Source organism: Microtus oregoni, unplaced genomic scaffold (assembly GCF_018167655.1).
Source record: "Microtus oregoni isolate MIOR12 unplaced genomic scaffold, Mior012 000118F_ref0000498, whole genome shotgun sequence".
Classification (NCBI taxonomy): Eukaryota; Metazoa; Chordata; class Mammalia; order Rodentia; family Cricetidae; genus Microtus; species Microtus oregoni.
Window position 1 is genome coordinate 783,151 of NW_024544747.1, and position 15,790 is coordinate 798,940.

General features: G+C 50.0%; 1 protein-coding gene across 1 annotated transcript; it reads left to right on the forward strand.

Annotated features, from left to right (window-relative positions):
- The first annotated feature begins 4,648 nt into the window (after window positions 1-4,648).
- On the forward strand, window positions 4,649-15,500 carry Krt79 (keratin 79). Its single transcript, XM_041646016.1, has 9 exons — window positions 4,649-5,116; window positions 6,460-6,677; window positions 8,267-8,327; window positions 8,444-8,539; window positions 13,424-13,588; window positions 13,765-13,890; window positions 14,370-14,590; window positions 15,053-15,087; window positions 15,295-15,500. Exons 1-9 carry the CDS (start codon window positions 4,649-4,651, stop codon window positions 15,498-15,500), a joined length of 1,596 nt encoding a protein of 531 aa, XP_041501950.1.
- Window positions 15,501-15,790: the final 290 nt, after the last annotated feature.

The window sequence follows — 15,790 nt, forward strand, 5'->3', positions numbered from 1 at the left end:
TAATATGCCTTAGCTAAGATATGAGAGGGTTGTAACTGTAACTATCTAATCTTCAACCCCATCAAAGACCTGGGAAGGAAAATACTATTACCTGACTAAGCAGGAAGTATAAACAAGTGACCTCCAAAAGATGCAAGAAATGACAGAAACAGCTGGCTGTCTGGACAGTCACCCAAATCTTTGTGCAATTTGGGACAGCCAACTTTGCATGTAGGCCTAGAATATCTGACAGACCATTTTCAGAAGCAGGAAATTTGAAAGACTGTCCTAATTTGTCTTGGCAAGGTTCAGCAGTTGTGTTTTCTTGTATCCTGCTTGTCTAGTTTGGACAGCATGCTTACTGTGAGCAGTCAAGGCAAGGGCAGTTCTTTGCCCAATAGGCCAGTTTTGCCAAGAAGAAAACAAGCTCCATATGGAGTGTCTTCAGTGCCCATCATTCTCTTGGGAGTAGATCAGTGCTGCCAGTAGCAGCAGTGTCTCCATGTCAACAGAATTCTAAATTATTAAAACATTTAAATGTTATATTCTGTAGGTCTTTGAAGTGTTTGAAGATTACCTATCTATGTCTCCATGCATCTAGAGAACCTAACATAACTATAAGTATGACAAACATGGGTAACTATTAACCTGTAATTCTTAGTAACTTATATAGCTTAAAGACTGAAGCTTCATATTATAAAAATAAACAATCTTCAAACATGTACACAATAAGGACAATAATCTCAAAATTGTAACAATATATAAAAATATCTTATTTAGAGGTAGAAATGTATAGTGCAGTATGACAAAATGTCCTTAATTTGTATCAATATACAAAATATCTTAAATAAAAGTAGACACAGGGCTGGAGAGATGGCTCAGAGGTTAAGAGCACTGGCTGCTCTTCCAGAGGTCCTGAGTTCAATTCCCAGCAACCACATGGTGGCTCACAACCATCTGTACTGAGATCTGGCGCCCTCCTCTGGCGTGCGGGCATACATCGAGGCAGAATGTTGTATACATAATAAATAAATAAATCTTTAAAAAAAAAAGTAGAAACATACATATAGTATAACAAAAATAATTAACCATTTGTATCAAATATACAAAAACAATATAAACAGAAATAGTAACATATATGACAAGTAATTTTGAATTTGTATCAATATACAAATTATCTTAGTCAGGAATACAAACATAATTTTACATATGTATCAGTATACAAAATCTATATCAATGTATATTATCTAGAACTAATAGTTGCTAAAATAGTTTACAAGTAGATACCGTAATCCTATCCTATCTATTTCCCTTTTGTCTATACTGAATGAGATTCCTGAGTCTAACAGGGACCCTTGGGAGAAGTATGACTCAAGATGATGGGAGCTAGCAAGAATAAACATTTTCTCCCTCTGATCTCTTCTTAGGACAACCTGGTTGGAAGAAGGGGACGAGAGAGCAGTGCCCAAGTGTGGGGAAGGTGGGTGTGGCCCCAAGGACAGAGACTAGGGAGCAGAGCCAGGGTCAGGTAAAGGGCTGCCATTACTGTACGGAAGGTTCTCAGGCTGCATTGGGCCATACAGTGAGCACTCAGTACGTGTTGTTGATACTACTGATTCTTACGAGACTGGAAAGCCCCACTTCCCTTGGGAGGCGTCTTGCCCTGTGTCTTTCATGTTGTTCATATCCGAGCTGTTTGGTATTAGGGATGCAAATTGCCATTGTCGCTATTCTGACCCATGGTTTTGGTGGCAGAGCATTCAACTCTTGTCTCCTGCTAGCTGGTGAGAAATCAGGTGGATGAGTCTCCAGAGTGGGCGGCCCTTGGTAGTGAGCAGTAAAAGCAGCACCAGGCTGTAGTTCTCTCTTCCTCTGGAAACCCTCCCCCCCTGGACTTCATCTATAATATTTATGGGAGGCCAAACATTTGGATCAAGTTCAGGCACTTACTGCCAATGGACTGAACCTTGGTTGTTAATTAATAATAGAACCAGCCAATTAATTAATAATAGAAGCTGTTAAATCACCTCTATACTGATCCTCTGAGCTGCTGTGTGATCCTGGTATTAGCAGGAGCCCTTTGGAGGCTTGGTTGCTTGATTCATGAACCTTTTTATTCTTTATTTCTGTTCCATTTACAGTTATTCATATAAGCTCCACCATTTTTAAAGGTTTGGGGTTTCCTCTTTTTTTAAATTTTTTTTCAAGACAGGGTTTCTCTGTGTAACAGCCCTGACTGTCCTGGAACTTGCTTTGTAGACCAGGCTGCTCTCTAACTCACAGAGATCCACCTGCCTCTGAGTGCTCGGATAAGAGGTGCGTTTCACTACCACCTGGGTGGGATTTTTCTCTTAAAAGACTGCAAAAGCCAGGTGTGGTGGCACATGCTTGTCACTTCAGTGTTTGAGAGGTAGAAGTAGGAGGATCAGGAGTTGAACGTCATTTTTGGCTATACACAGAGATTAAAAAAAGCTTGGGCTACATAAAATCAGGCTGTGTGTGCATGTGCTCTGAAAAAGACTTCCAAAGAAGGTTTGAGTTTGGTGTTTAAATCCCATAGCAGAGCAGCAGTAGAGCCAGGAATAAGGGCTGAAGAGTCAAAGTAGCCTCACACGACCCTGCCTGGGCCGGTAGTGATCTGTCTGGCTAGGAAGGGGAGGCTGTCTGTGAGCAACAACTTTATCTCCCAAGAGTGGGCCTTGGCTGCATAGGCATCCGCCACTAGCTCATTAGCTCCCCGTGCCAAAGCTGGCACAAAGAGTGTGCTCTGTAAATATGTAAGGGAATCGCATGCCTGAATGCTCGCCTTCGGGGTGGGGTACGTTCATATTTACAAACTGACTCCCACTCCCACCACTCCAGCCACACAGTGTGACTCACAGCACTGACTGACAACATCTTCCTGCCTAGGGGACCACAACAGCAGCCTGGAGGCTAGGCTCCACTCACAGCTATCTCCACTCCTACGCTTCCTGGCAGAGATAAGGGAGCCTGAGAAAACGCTCTCAGCCTGGGAAAAGAGATGAGAGGTGGTTGCTGGAAGATGACGGCTCAGTCTAGGGCCGCCGCTTCTCCAAGGATTTCTATGGTAGGCTATGCTTCGAGGCAGAGAGATTGAGCGTTGAGCTTTCCCAGATGCCTGGTGTTCTAACTTCAAGTAGAGAAGGCTGTCTTCTTGGTGGCATTAAGAGGCTAGTTCTGTGGCTCTTCACCCCTGGCAGAAGCTGGGTTCAGTGCTTTAAGTAAGTGGGAGCTGCTTGAACTTCCCAGGGGCCCTGATGAAAGACCCCACAGCCTTCTTTGGAGCCCAGCGGTCCCCATCCCCACTGAGGTCCTGCATGTCTCTGTTAAGCCCAAACTGACTGAGCATCCCAGCGCTAGCCTGGCACAGTAAACACTGCCCATCCTTGCATTAAGCTAGGCTCTGTCCTTTCTGGGTCCTTGCACCGAATGATGGAAGAGGTGAGGAGGGCGGGGCTCCCAGCCTGGGATCCTGTGCCTGAAGTCTCTAGAAACCTGACTGGGAAGAGACTGGGAAATGATGTGAAGTGACGGTGTATGTCCCTGCTCCATGAACTGCGCGTGAGGACTACTGGTGGAGGGAAAGAGAAGAATGATGGGGTACAGCATGAGCCCTTTGGGGTTTCAGTTGTTCCAGAAGGCTCCACCAAGGAAGAGCTTAGGGGTGATCAAGTTCCCTGCCCACTTTCATTTCTGGGAAAGATAGCAGAGTTTGTCCTAAGCCCCAACATTCTTCCTGAGGAGACCAGGCCTTTCTTTACTTTCTCCTTTTTTATTTTATTTTATTTTTTGGTTTTGAGACAGGGTCTCATGGAACCCAGACTGGCCTTGCACTTCTGATACTCATCTTTGCCGCTACAGTGCTGGGATCATAGGTGCACACCACCACGCCTGGTTTGAGCCCAGCAAAGCCTGTCAACCCACAGTGTGTGCCCAGCTAGACCAATGGCTGGGCCGGGATCTCCTTGTGCCCTTGAATCCTCCTTGCCACACACAGGGCTTCAACCCAGCAGACACCTGCCCGTAGAGAGAGAAGAGCAGCTGCCCCACCCCTACACTGTCACCTGTGCCCCCCACGCTGGACCTGCCAAGAGACAGGAGGCCGTGGGCTGGGAGGGTGGGACTGGAGCAGGCCTGGGCACTCTGTCTACAGCCCATTGCCCAACGCACCTTCCCTTGCCACCTGCACAGCCCTGGGCCCTGAGGGCCTTGGCTTACCACAGGGCCCTGGGACAAACCTCACAAAACAGAGCCCCATTGACAGCAGGCCGGGTAGGAGGAGACCAAGTCAGTCACTGGGTGGTGAGGGTAGCCGTGGGAGCCCTATCATCCTGATCCAAGTGAGGAGAACCTGCGGGGGCTAGAGGTGGGGGCTATTCTTCCCGCCCCAAATAGTCTCTGCTTAGGTGCAGCTCTCCAGACCCGGGGATGGCTGGGCGAGGCCCTCCCATTCATCAGTGAAAGGGGCTCCCCCCCAGGCCCACAAGGCCCCTCCCTCTCACCTGTGGTAATCACAGCAGGAATGTGTAGAACCCAGGGCCAACCCAGCTGGGAAAAGATAAAAAGGCCCTTGGGAGCTCATCAGCTCACTGCGCTCGCTTGCTTGTCTGTTCCCTCCTGCTCCCAGCTTTCCCACTTGCTGTCAGTCATGCGGTCCTCTGTGTCCCGCCAGACTTACTCCACGAAAGGAGGCTTCAGCTCTAACTCAGCCAGCGGAGGGGGCGGGAGTCGCATGCGAACCAGCTACAGCTCAGTCACCATGTCCAGGAGTAGTGGCAGCGGCGGTGGGGTCCGCTCTTGCCCAGGCTCTGGAGGCTTTGGCAGCCGGAGCCTCTATAATTTGGGAGGCAAGGGCATCTCTGTCAGTGTGTCTGGTGGGGCCTCTTCTGGCCGGGCGTTAGGAGGATTTGGCAGTGGGGCTTACGTGGGCCTAGGGGCTGGACGGCAGACATTTGGGCCAGTCTGTCCTCCTGGGGGGATCCAGGAAGTCACCGTCAACCAGAGTCTGCTGACACCTCTCAATGTGGAGATAGACCCCGAGATCCAGAGGGTGCGCACGCAGGAGCGCGAGCAGATCAAGACCCTCAACAACAAGTTTGCCTCCTTCATTGACAAGGTGGGTGGGGCAAACTGTGTGTGTGTAGGGGGCTGGTGGAAGCTGAATCTCCAGTGGAGGGTGGTCAGGGCAAAGGGAATGTCATTTGTGTGCACTAGGCAGGCAGGGTTCGGGTGACTGTGGTTTCTGCCTACCTGGGTTTGGGGTTGAATCCTGAAGGCTGGGGTTTCTGCTGTGAGAGTGCCTCGGGAGATGACGGGTCCAGCCCACCTGACTGTGTTGGATAAGCAGCAGCCTGACCTTATAATTCGAACACGTGTGGTCCTCAGTGTTCCTGCTAGGGAGGTGGCCTTTAAAGACTCGTGTCATTTTATAGCTGTGGGCCACCATGCACAGCTTAGGAATCCTATGAATTACGGTCTTGGGATCCTGTCTGTCCTCTCCAGCTGGCGAAGTCTTGGGGTTGGTTACACTCAGAATATGGGGGACAGGATGAACCCTTCATTGCTTCTCCTCTTCTGGTTCCCTATTCCAGCCAAGAAGCTCTGTTTGGGCTGCACAGGGAGGAGGGTGGCTGCCACAGTTTGACTGTGACACTCTGGGACCACTCTGGTGTCACTGTCTAGCATTGCTTGCTTTACTTTGTCAGCACTGTGTTCCCTGGCTCTGAGCCTAGGCACTGGGGTCACGGTGAAGGTATGAGGCATAACTCATTGGCTCCATGATTTGAACTTTTAACACAGAAGGGCCCTGTCCCCTTCTCATGCGGAGTCAGGGTAGGTGATTCTTTACATTTTTACCATATGTAAACTGAGGCTGAGAGGACCACACAGGTGCTTGCAAACAGAGGTGTGATTGAAGTAGGCTGCAGAGCCCCAGAGTGCACCTGCTACAGGGCTCCCGGTCATGTGACTCGGCCTGGGTTGCTGTGGAGGTAGGACCTGCATAACAGAAGGTGAGGCAAGGGACGCCCACTTCTCACCCTCTCCCCTGGTGACTTTTGGTTCTTTTGTGAGCCTCCGTGTGGGTGAATTTGGGTCCTCTAGAAGATCAGCCAGTGCTCTTAACTGATGAACCATCTCTCCAATCCCATCTATCTCTCTGATGATTTTAACAGTCCACTTTGATGTGGGTTCAGTCTCATAAACACTGACATCATCCAGTTTTACTCAGGACAAGTGGGAAAGTGAGACAGAGAACCAAGTGCTTAGGCTCAGGTGACTAGCACACAGAACATGAGCACAGGGGGCCTGTGTTTTTTAACTCTTTCCTTTCCATCTGCTCAGATTGTCATTTGAGCAGGGTTGTTTCCTCCCCGTGAGAAGTGGGTAATACTGCTGGACCCTGGTGCGCTGGATGCTGCTTCCCGGGTACTGACCCCCTATCTTCCTTTCCCTGGCCAGGTGCGCTTCCTGGAGCAGCAGAACAAGGTGCTGGAGACCAAGTGGGCCCTGCTGCAGGAGCAGAGTCAGAATACAGGGGTCACCAGGAACCTGGAGCCTCTCTTTGAGACTTACCTGAGCAACCTGAGAAGGCAGCTGGATGCCAAGCAGAGCGAGCGTGGGAGGCTGGATGTGGAGCTGAGGAATGTGCAAGACAATCTGGAGGACTTCAAGAACAAGTGAGAACATACAGGCTCCCTGCGTGACACACATGACAGTGTGGAAGAGATGTCACCGACCCAGCCCATCCAGGGAGAGCTACCCCGGTGGGGGCCTGGGCATTGCCTTGTTTGTTTATGATCTTTTTCATCCATTTATTTTGTTATTGCTACTACTACTATTATTTTTGTTTTTTCGAGACAGGGCCTCACCCAGGCTAACTTTGAACTCTTGGTGATTCTCCTGCCTCAGTCTCAGGGATTACATGTGTGAGTCACCTTGCTTAGTCTCACAGTTTTAAAAAGTCTTTTTCATAAGGTAGGGAGAATAGTGTCCTGAATCCCATACTCTTGTTACCCACACTCAGCTTAGCCAATCTCATTTTGTCTCTCTTTTCCTACCTCCTCCCATTTTGTCTCCAAAACAAGTCTAGTGCTCTTGGAACTTTATTCACAAATATGTTTACTAGGCGTATGTGAGAGTTTGGCCAAACCACCTCTCCTGAGTAAAGCCAAGAACCGACACGGGAAACCAGGGGCCTGGGGCCGTCAAGCGCAAGCCTCCTTTTTATTACTACAGACATAACAATTTACGAGTTTACAGTTCGACAGAAAAGGCTATTCCCAGCCCAGTACGCTCGAGGTTATAGAAAGTGCAACAATGCTATTCTCTTCAGAAAAACATCTGAGGTGCGGGGACATACCTCGACTATTCTCTAGCGACTGAGGAAAGTCGCTGGAGCACCGTGTTCTTTCTCACGTTTGGTGGAATTCCAAACTCCCTTCTTGAGAAATCCTATGCCTGTGTCACAAATTTTTTATATCCTCATAATCTTAATTCAAATATAAATCTTTATATAGCTCATTTGCTTAACCAGACCTAACAAAACTGAGACACAACGCCGCAATCATATCTAAAATGTTCAGAGTACTAATCCCTCAGCCCCATGGAATACCTAGTCTGGATTTTTCAACTGCTCTATAAATATAGATTTAGAAAAATGAGGGTTTGAATTGAGATCCAAATGACCTTTCTTCAACATGGTTGGCAATACATATATTTATTACACTAAAGTGTATTTTAAAATAACTTTTCTCAGGTAGAAGCAGACAGATCTCTGAGTTCAAGGTCAGTCTTGTCTATAGAGCAAGTTCCAGGACAGCCAGAGCTACACAGAGAAACCCTGTCTCAAAAACAACAAACAAACAAAACAACAAAAAAATATTTTCCTAAACTTTGCATTGGCAATTTCTAAGCCTTAGTCTCAGCAGAAGCGGCTGGGCGGGATGATTGTTTCAAATGAAAGCATGCTGTCGAAAGTGGAGACAGAGGTTAACCACGGTTGGCACAGCTGTTCCGTTTGGTAGAACCTCCAAGGGCTCAGGTCCAAAGGGATGGCAGTCCCACAGTGCTATAATATTGTGCAAGTTCGGCATCCCTTTCTTCAAATGGGGGAAGGAAGTGTTTAAACAAAGACATCACCCCAGTGTCTTCACTGTCTGACCACATTAAAGAACTGTCCCTCAAAGACGTTTCTGGGTGGTGGGAGTCAAGTGAGCCTAAAAGACAGAACTGGACTGAGCTGGTCTGAGCCTTCCCTGTATTACAGGTACGAGGATGAAATCAACAAGCGCACTGCCTTGGAGAACGAATTTGTGTTGCTCAAGAAGGTGTGTGGGGTGGCTAAGCCGGGGGAGGTAGTCCTTTGGCTGCGAGGGGTCGAGGTGGATCTGCAGAGAATTAGAGTCCGGTTTGAGCTTTCTGCTTGCTCTCTACCTCTCCTCAGGATGTAGATGCTGCATATATGGGCAGAATGGACCTGCACGGCAAAGTGGATACCCTGACCCAGGAGATTGACTTCCTGCAGCATCTCTTTGAGATGGTGAGAAGATGAATGGACAGGCATGATTTATATACATTTATGTATTACTAGAGAGTCCCCAAGGTGGTGTGAACTCACCGGTGTAACTAAATTGGTAAAAGTTTGGAGCCTACAGGATGGGGCAGGGCTTGGTGGCACAAGCCTTTAATCCTCACATTTGGAGGCAGAGGCAGATGGTGTGAATTTGAGGTCATCCTGGTCTATGTAGACGTTATAGGGCAGCCAGGGTAACAGAGAAAGATACTGTCTCAATGAAGAAAACAAAAGTTGGGACCCACCCCTTTAATGAATATTATACCTCTACAGTAAATGTTTCAACAGGGTTAGGCTCCAGGCCACCTTTACGCTTAATTGTTTCAATAGCTCTGTAACGTAAGTGCTATTGTTGTGCCCATTTGAGAACCAATGGTACTGTGGTACACAGTAGCTCATCCTTGGCCACAGAACTAGTCAGAGGCAGTGCCCTTGGCCAGATCAGTTTGTAATGGGGCAGGTGTTGGAATAGCAGGGATGGCCAAACAAGACTGTGCTAGGGTTGGTGAGGTAGAGTAGTAGGTAATTCAGTGAATCCAGGACCAGACCCAGGAGACAGGGAGCCTTGGAGACTGGGACCAGAGGGTTGGGCTTAGTGGGAATTCATTAGAGAAGCAGATGTTCCTAGCATCAGTAGGGACCACACAGCTAACCTTCCATCCAGGGTAAAGTCCCCTCCTGTGCCATCTGGACAGGCGTCATGGTGGCAGGGTGCTCTCTGCCTATGAGGTCAGGTGCTGCCCCATTGAGGGCTCTGTTAACAGGTGACTAGGGCCAGTGGTGATGACACACACCTTTAATCCCAGCACTCGGGAGGCAGAGGCAGGCGGATCTCTTAGTTTGAGGCCAGCCTGTTCTACAGAGCAAGTTCCTGGACAGCCAGGGCTACACAGACAAATCCTGTCTCACAAAACCAAAACCAAACAAAACCAAACAAGGTGGCTTGAATCTTGTGACAATGAAGAAACCCGAGGAATAGAAGACAGGAAGCAGGTTTCTCAGGAGACGGACGAGAAGGCACACAGACATCTAGTCAAGCACCCAGCGTCCTTTAGCCTCTGTGCTGTTTCAAATGCCACTTCATCACTCGGGCTGTCTAGACAGTTTCTGGAGATTCTCACATGGATGTTTCCAAGAGTGATATGCACCTACTTTTCTCCAATAGTCAGGCAGCTGATCAAAGTGTGTGTGTGTGTGCGCACGCGTGCGCTGCTGGGAATGGAACAGGGCTAGGCAAGTGCTGTACCATCCTGGTCTGAAACTCACAGCAATCCTCCTGCCTCAGCTTGCCCCACACCTCCTGAGATTATAGGCATGATCCACCACATCTCGTGTTTACTGAAATTTTAAACAAAATTCGAGAGTCGACTGTGGGCATCTTCTTCCAGCACGCCCTACCACAGTCTTTTGAGATAAGATCTCTCACTGAGCCTGTACTTCACTGGTTGGCCAATGAGTCTTGGGAATCCATCTGTTTCCCTTTTCCCCAATGGTGTTACAAGGCACACACCAAGATGCCAAGCGTTTTGCATAGTTGCTTGGATCTGAACTCATGTTTGCATAACAAACATGGACTGCCTGAGTGCTGTCCCCAGTCTCTGTTGTCTTATTTTTGGGATTTCTGGAAGGGTGATCAGACAGTGTCCACTGTCTCCAGTAATACACTGATGTGTGAAGTGAAACCTACTTGGTTTCATGTTTCCTCAGGCAATTCTTGGTGTCTCCGGGCCTCCTCCCATGTCTATAATTCCTTAATTTGCATCCTGTCCTCTTCCCTCTGAGGAGCAGGGCGTTTGTGATTGGGTTCTGTTCTCTCATCATTGTTTTTATGGGATGGCTCCATGTTCATTTCCTTGGCCTTCTCCATGGCCTCCTAGGATCTGCTCCTTGCCCCCCACAGACTGTGAGGTTGCCTCTGTCAAGGCCTCTTTTACATGTCCCAACTCTATCTTGGGTTTCTATTTCCAGTAGGAAGTCTGCTCTCTGTGATGGGACCGTGGCAGATGACACAGCAGTTGAGTCTTTAGAGTCTTCTGAAGGCATTAGCATGGTGTCATTTCCTTTTTCTTGTATTCCCTGCTCTGCTGGGCTCTTCTGCTCACTTCCATCTGTTGAGCCAGGTGGAGCTCACCATAAGGATTCTGTGAGTTTCCTTTGTATCTGCTGGGATTCGCTGGTGGTTGCTCAGGAGTTAGGGCTTCCCTATCCACTCTTAGGCTCAATTGTCTGTTTTCAGTGGTACAGGTTTGTCTTCGCCCTATCCAAAGCACAAGGCTAGCTCACCCAGTATCCTTTTCTCTTAACTTTGCCTTGCTCACTTAAGAAGCATTTATGGGGTTCCTCCCACATAACAAGTAAGACAAAGTTCCTGCCCTTGGGGCCGGATTCTTAAATGAGGAAAATCCTGTTGGGCCAGGCTCAAGATGTCAAGGCACACAGGAAGGCTGTGGTGGGGGCTCTTCTGGAGGGCAGGAAGGGAGGCCCTCTGAGGAGATGACACCTGCAATGAATCCTAGGAAGAGCTGGACTTCAGAAGCAGGCATAAGAAGGGCTTAGCTGGGCAGAGCCTTGGCATCAAAGGGCACAGTGTCTAGGGTGGCGGGAAGTTGGCAAGTTGGACGTTGCGTAGGTGGGAGAATTAAGTGAAGATGTAGACGGGGAAGGTAGCTATGGACCGTGCTAGGGGATCACTTCCTGTCAAAGAGCCTCTTCATCCAGGGCTTCCTTTACAGCAAGAGGAGGACCAGACCAATGGTTCTTTTGCCAGTCATGGTGGTCAACCTGGCACTCAGGAGTCAATCCCATGCTCTGGTTTTGGGAATATCGAATCTAAAGGAAACCTGGAGGGCAAGCTGGTTCTCACTGAAAGTCTCACTGGCATAAAGACAACTTTTGAGTCCCCTCTTTAGCTTGGGGGATATCTAAGGACGCAGCTCTCCGTAGTGACCCCACTTCTGCCTCTCTGTCTCCTTTCCTGGACACCTCCACTGTCCTCCACCTTAGTCTCTGATGTCTAAGGAGACGCACGCTTTCCTTGCCTAGAGACTCTTCCTGTTCATTTTTCCTAGTTGGGCTTCACTAAACACCTGGACCTTTCTCTCCATGGTATGTCATGACACCAGCGGACCACTGAGGCCGCTATTGGGTGGGGGTCTCTGTCCTGTTGCCAGTGGACCACTGAGGCTGCTTTGTTGTGGGGAGTTTCAGTTTCTGTCTTGTTGCTTTGCAAATTCCAGGTTGACTCTACTCAGGCCACATGCTGCTCTGTGGTGGCCCGAGGGTGGGGTTTGGGGGGCTGGAGCTGAGAGGTGATGCTGGTTATGGGTCCCAGAGTACAACAGGCACACAGGGCTGTGAGAAGTCAGCCGGTCCAAGGGGAGGCCTTCGGGCCTTTACAGAGGAATCCGAGCAGATGAGTGGACTTCCTGAGCACCCATCATGGCTGTGTCTGATCTGAAACCTCACGGCCACCGTATGCCATAAAGACACACGAAGATCACCAGGTTCTCTGACACTCAGTAACTTGTTACCCAGATGTTACAGCAGGCCGGGAGTAGCTTTCCCCCCAGATTCTGCCACTTCTCTTTCCCACAGTTTCAGCAACCTATTTCTCTCCACCCTTGTGCTTAGAGCACAGTCAACAACCCAAGCTGTCAGTTAGATGTAGTTTTGGCCTCCATCTCCATCTCTCTCTCTCTCCCTTAGCTCTTTTTTTGGCCTGAGTCATCTCAGGTTCTGAAGTCAGGCTCCCCAGGGGCTAACAAGAGCTTTCCGTACTGCGTTTTGAAGTCATCTCTCTGAGGAACTGGAAAAAAAACTGTCCTGAATTCTAATTCACCCTGATGCTGTGTGGCCAAGCTGGTGACCGACCACACCGGCTGCTCAGGAAGGGAAGAGTGTTGCTACCACTCTCTCTGTCTGCCACAGTCCCCTGGGTTGTGCGTGAGAGATGCCAGAGAGGCAGTGAGACTATGGAAGGCCTTTTCTTTTTTTTTCAAGACAAAGACTCATACTGTACCCCTGGCTGCTTGGAAGCTTACTAGGTAGCCTAGGCTGGTTTCAAATTACAGAACTCCTTTGGCCAGGGACTCCTGAGTGCTGTGAGGGCTGGGGGGAGGGTGGAGGGGGGGGGGAAGCCTCTGTGCTCAGCAGGGGGTCTATGAGGAGGCCTGGAGTGCAAAGGGTTTTTCAGCCATAGTTGAGGGTAGTCTGGTAGCTAAGCTAACTCCAGGGAGCCAAGGGGCCACAAAGGCAGAGTTCTCTGGGAACTAATGAAGTTGTGACACAGTGAACAGATCACAAACATTAAGGCATCTTTTAAAAAGGCCGTGACCCCAGAAATGCAAGGACATTCTGAGAACATCATAGCCTAGGGCAGTAACTGTCCGAAGCCATCAGGACTTTGTCACTGCTGGTCTCAGTGTCATCCTCTTTCCCAGTGTACCTGGTACTCTGGTAGGGGATCTTTATTTCTAAGCCTCTCTCCTCCCTTATCGTCAGGGTCACCATGGATGGTGGAGCAGGTGGCTCTGAGCAAGCTACCTGCCCTGGGGGCACAGAAGTAGCCTTCACAGAAACCAGTAAATGGGCTAGCATAGAGCCAGGGAGGCACAGGGCTGGAGGGGACACTCCCTTCATCCCCAAGCTCTCTCAACAGGAGGCCTGTGGACCAACAGTGGGGATGAATGCCTATGCCATCCAGGAGAAGGATGCTCTTTTTTCAGTGGCAGAGTCTAGAGTGTCCTCTAGTGTTCTGTCCCTCTGAGACCATGCAAGAATCCTGCTCTCCATCCCTGGCTTCTGTCCAAGGCTTGGAGCAGGACTCTGGTGGCAGCTGACTTGTTTCTTCAGGAGCTGAGCCAAGTGCAGACCCATGTGTCTGACACCAACGTGGTGCTGTCCATGGACAACAACCGCAGCCTGGACTTGGACAGCATCATCGCTGAGGTCAAAGCCCAGTACGAGCTGATTGCCCAGAGGAGCCGGGCTGAGGCTGAGTCCTGGTACCAGACCAAGGTGAGCAGAGGGCTAGCTTGGCTGTACAGGTGATGGTTGGACCTCCTCCCCTAAAGAAGACTGGCCCACTGGGCCCTTGGAACTTTGGGACTTTCAGCAGAGGGTGGTCTCTGAGGTCAACATCTACCCAGCAGGTCAGGGCTCTTGATAGTTATTGACACCTTTTTGCCTTCCAGTACGAGGAGCTGCAGGTGACAGCTGGGAAGCATGGGGACAGCCTTCGAGACACCAAAAACGAGATCGCAGAACTCACCCGCACTATCCAGAGACTGCAAGGTGAAGTGGACGCAACCAAGAAGCAGGTGGGTACCGAATCAGCCTGGAAAACTCAAAGTCTGACCCATCAGGATCAACCTGCTTCTTCTGGGACGGAGCTGGACAAGTGACTGGGGTTCAGAAGGCGAAGGGACTTCCTGAAGGTCACAGAGTGCAGAAGTGCTAGAGCGAGTGGGTCTATCCCATCTCCAGAATGTCTGGGGAAAGGTAGAGAGCTCTTTGATGGGGACTCTATGTAGTTATGGCCAGACAGTGTGACTTTTCTGTAGATAAACAACTCACTTGGATGGTTTTGTTGTTCATTTTACTTCTTCCAAAGCCCAGGAGGATCTGCAGGAGGAATTGTCATTTCCTCTGTTCTTCTATTGTTTCCTTTTCAGTTACAATGTTTCCTTCTGTTTCTCCCAAGTTGGTTGGGTAGGGTGTGGGCCTCCTGGCTTGAGAGAAAAGGGATGAATGGCATCACCCTGGAAGGTATTCCCAGCACCATTTTTCCTGTGGGCAGTGCCAGCAGCTGCAGACAGCCATCGCAGAAGCAGAGCAGCGTGGGGAGATGGCACTCAAGGACGCTAAGAAGAAGCTTGGAGATCTAGACACAGCCCTGCACCAGGCCAAGGAGGACCTGGCCCGGCTGCTGCGTGACTACCAGTCTCTCATGAATGTCAAGTTGGCCCTGGATGTGGAGATCGCCACCTACCGCAAGCTGCTGGAGAGCGAGGAGAGCAGGTGGCAGCCCCTCTGCCCCTCTGTGCAGTGTGGGGAGACCTGGTGTCTGTGGGTGCTGCTCTAGGGTGACTCCTCAGCTCCCCCTTTTCTGCTGTTCACTTTCTCAATCATTGAGCATCCATATCCTTTGGGGTGTGGCAGCTCAGTTACAAGGTTTGCTCTGCCAGGTCAGGCTCAACCCTTCCTTGGAAAGACAAAAGGCTCTTCTGTCCTTAGATGCAGGGTACTGTCAGTATCCTTACAGGGGATGAGGGGAGGCTTCAAAGCCTCCTGCAGAAAGGCCTTTAGGCTCTGCTGGGAGGCCTTGAGTCCTGGATTGTTGCATACTCCTGCTACTCACATCTCCGGGTCTTGTCCCCAGGCCCTGACACAGAGCTGGTTGCACGTAGAGCCAAGAGCTGAGGGAAGGTTTAAACATGGGTTTCAAGACCTCTGACCACTCTGGGCTTTTGTTTCCCCTAGGATGTCTGGAGAGTGTCCCAGTGCTGTCAGTATCTGTAAGTATCTGCCATCTTCCCCGCCCCTCCTCGCCCCTCCTGACCCATGCCTCTGGTCCAGGTCCTAAGGGGTCTTTCTTGAAGAGTCAGTGTGAACTTTTAGCGGTGTTGCCGCGTTACACTGCTCCCTTTCTTTGGGAGTTTCTGGGCTCCCCCTGCCCCTTCCTGGCTCGACAGTTCTACTAAGGCAGAGCTTTTGCCTTGCAGCTGTGACCGGCAACTCTACCTCGGTGGTCGGAGGCGGCGCGGCAGGCTTCGGGAGCGGCCTCTCTCTAGGCGGGGCTGGCGGGGCCAGCAAGGGCGGCTTCAGTGCTAACGTGAACTACGGCACTGCCAAGGGCGGGCAGGTCTCCGGGGGCACCTCCATCCTGCGGAAGACCACCACGGTCAAGACCTCTAGCAGGAGATACTAGCAGCAAGGCTTTGCGGTGGTGTTGGACCATCGTCCTTGCGCGGGTCACGCCTTCTCAGGACCGGGGAGGCTGAGTCTTCGTAGTGCACAATTTACATACGAATTGCATTTGGGAAAGGGCTCAAATTTACTCAGATTTTATCCTTGGCGATGCAGTGGGTTGGGAGGGAGGTTAGGGTTACCAGCTGGATGACTTGGGGGTGACTTGACCATTTAGAGGAGGTAGGATGTCCATTTCTACTCTCACCTTAGCAGATCTGCTCTGAGTTCAGGGCAAGCTGGAGGAGGAGA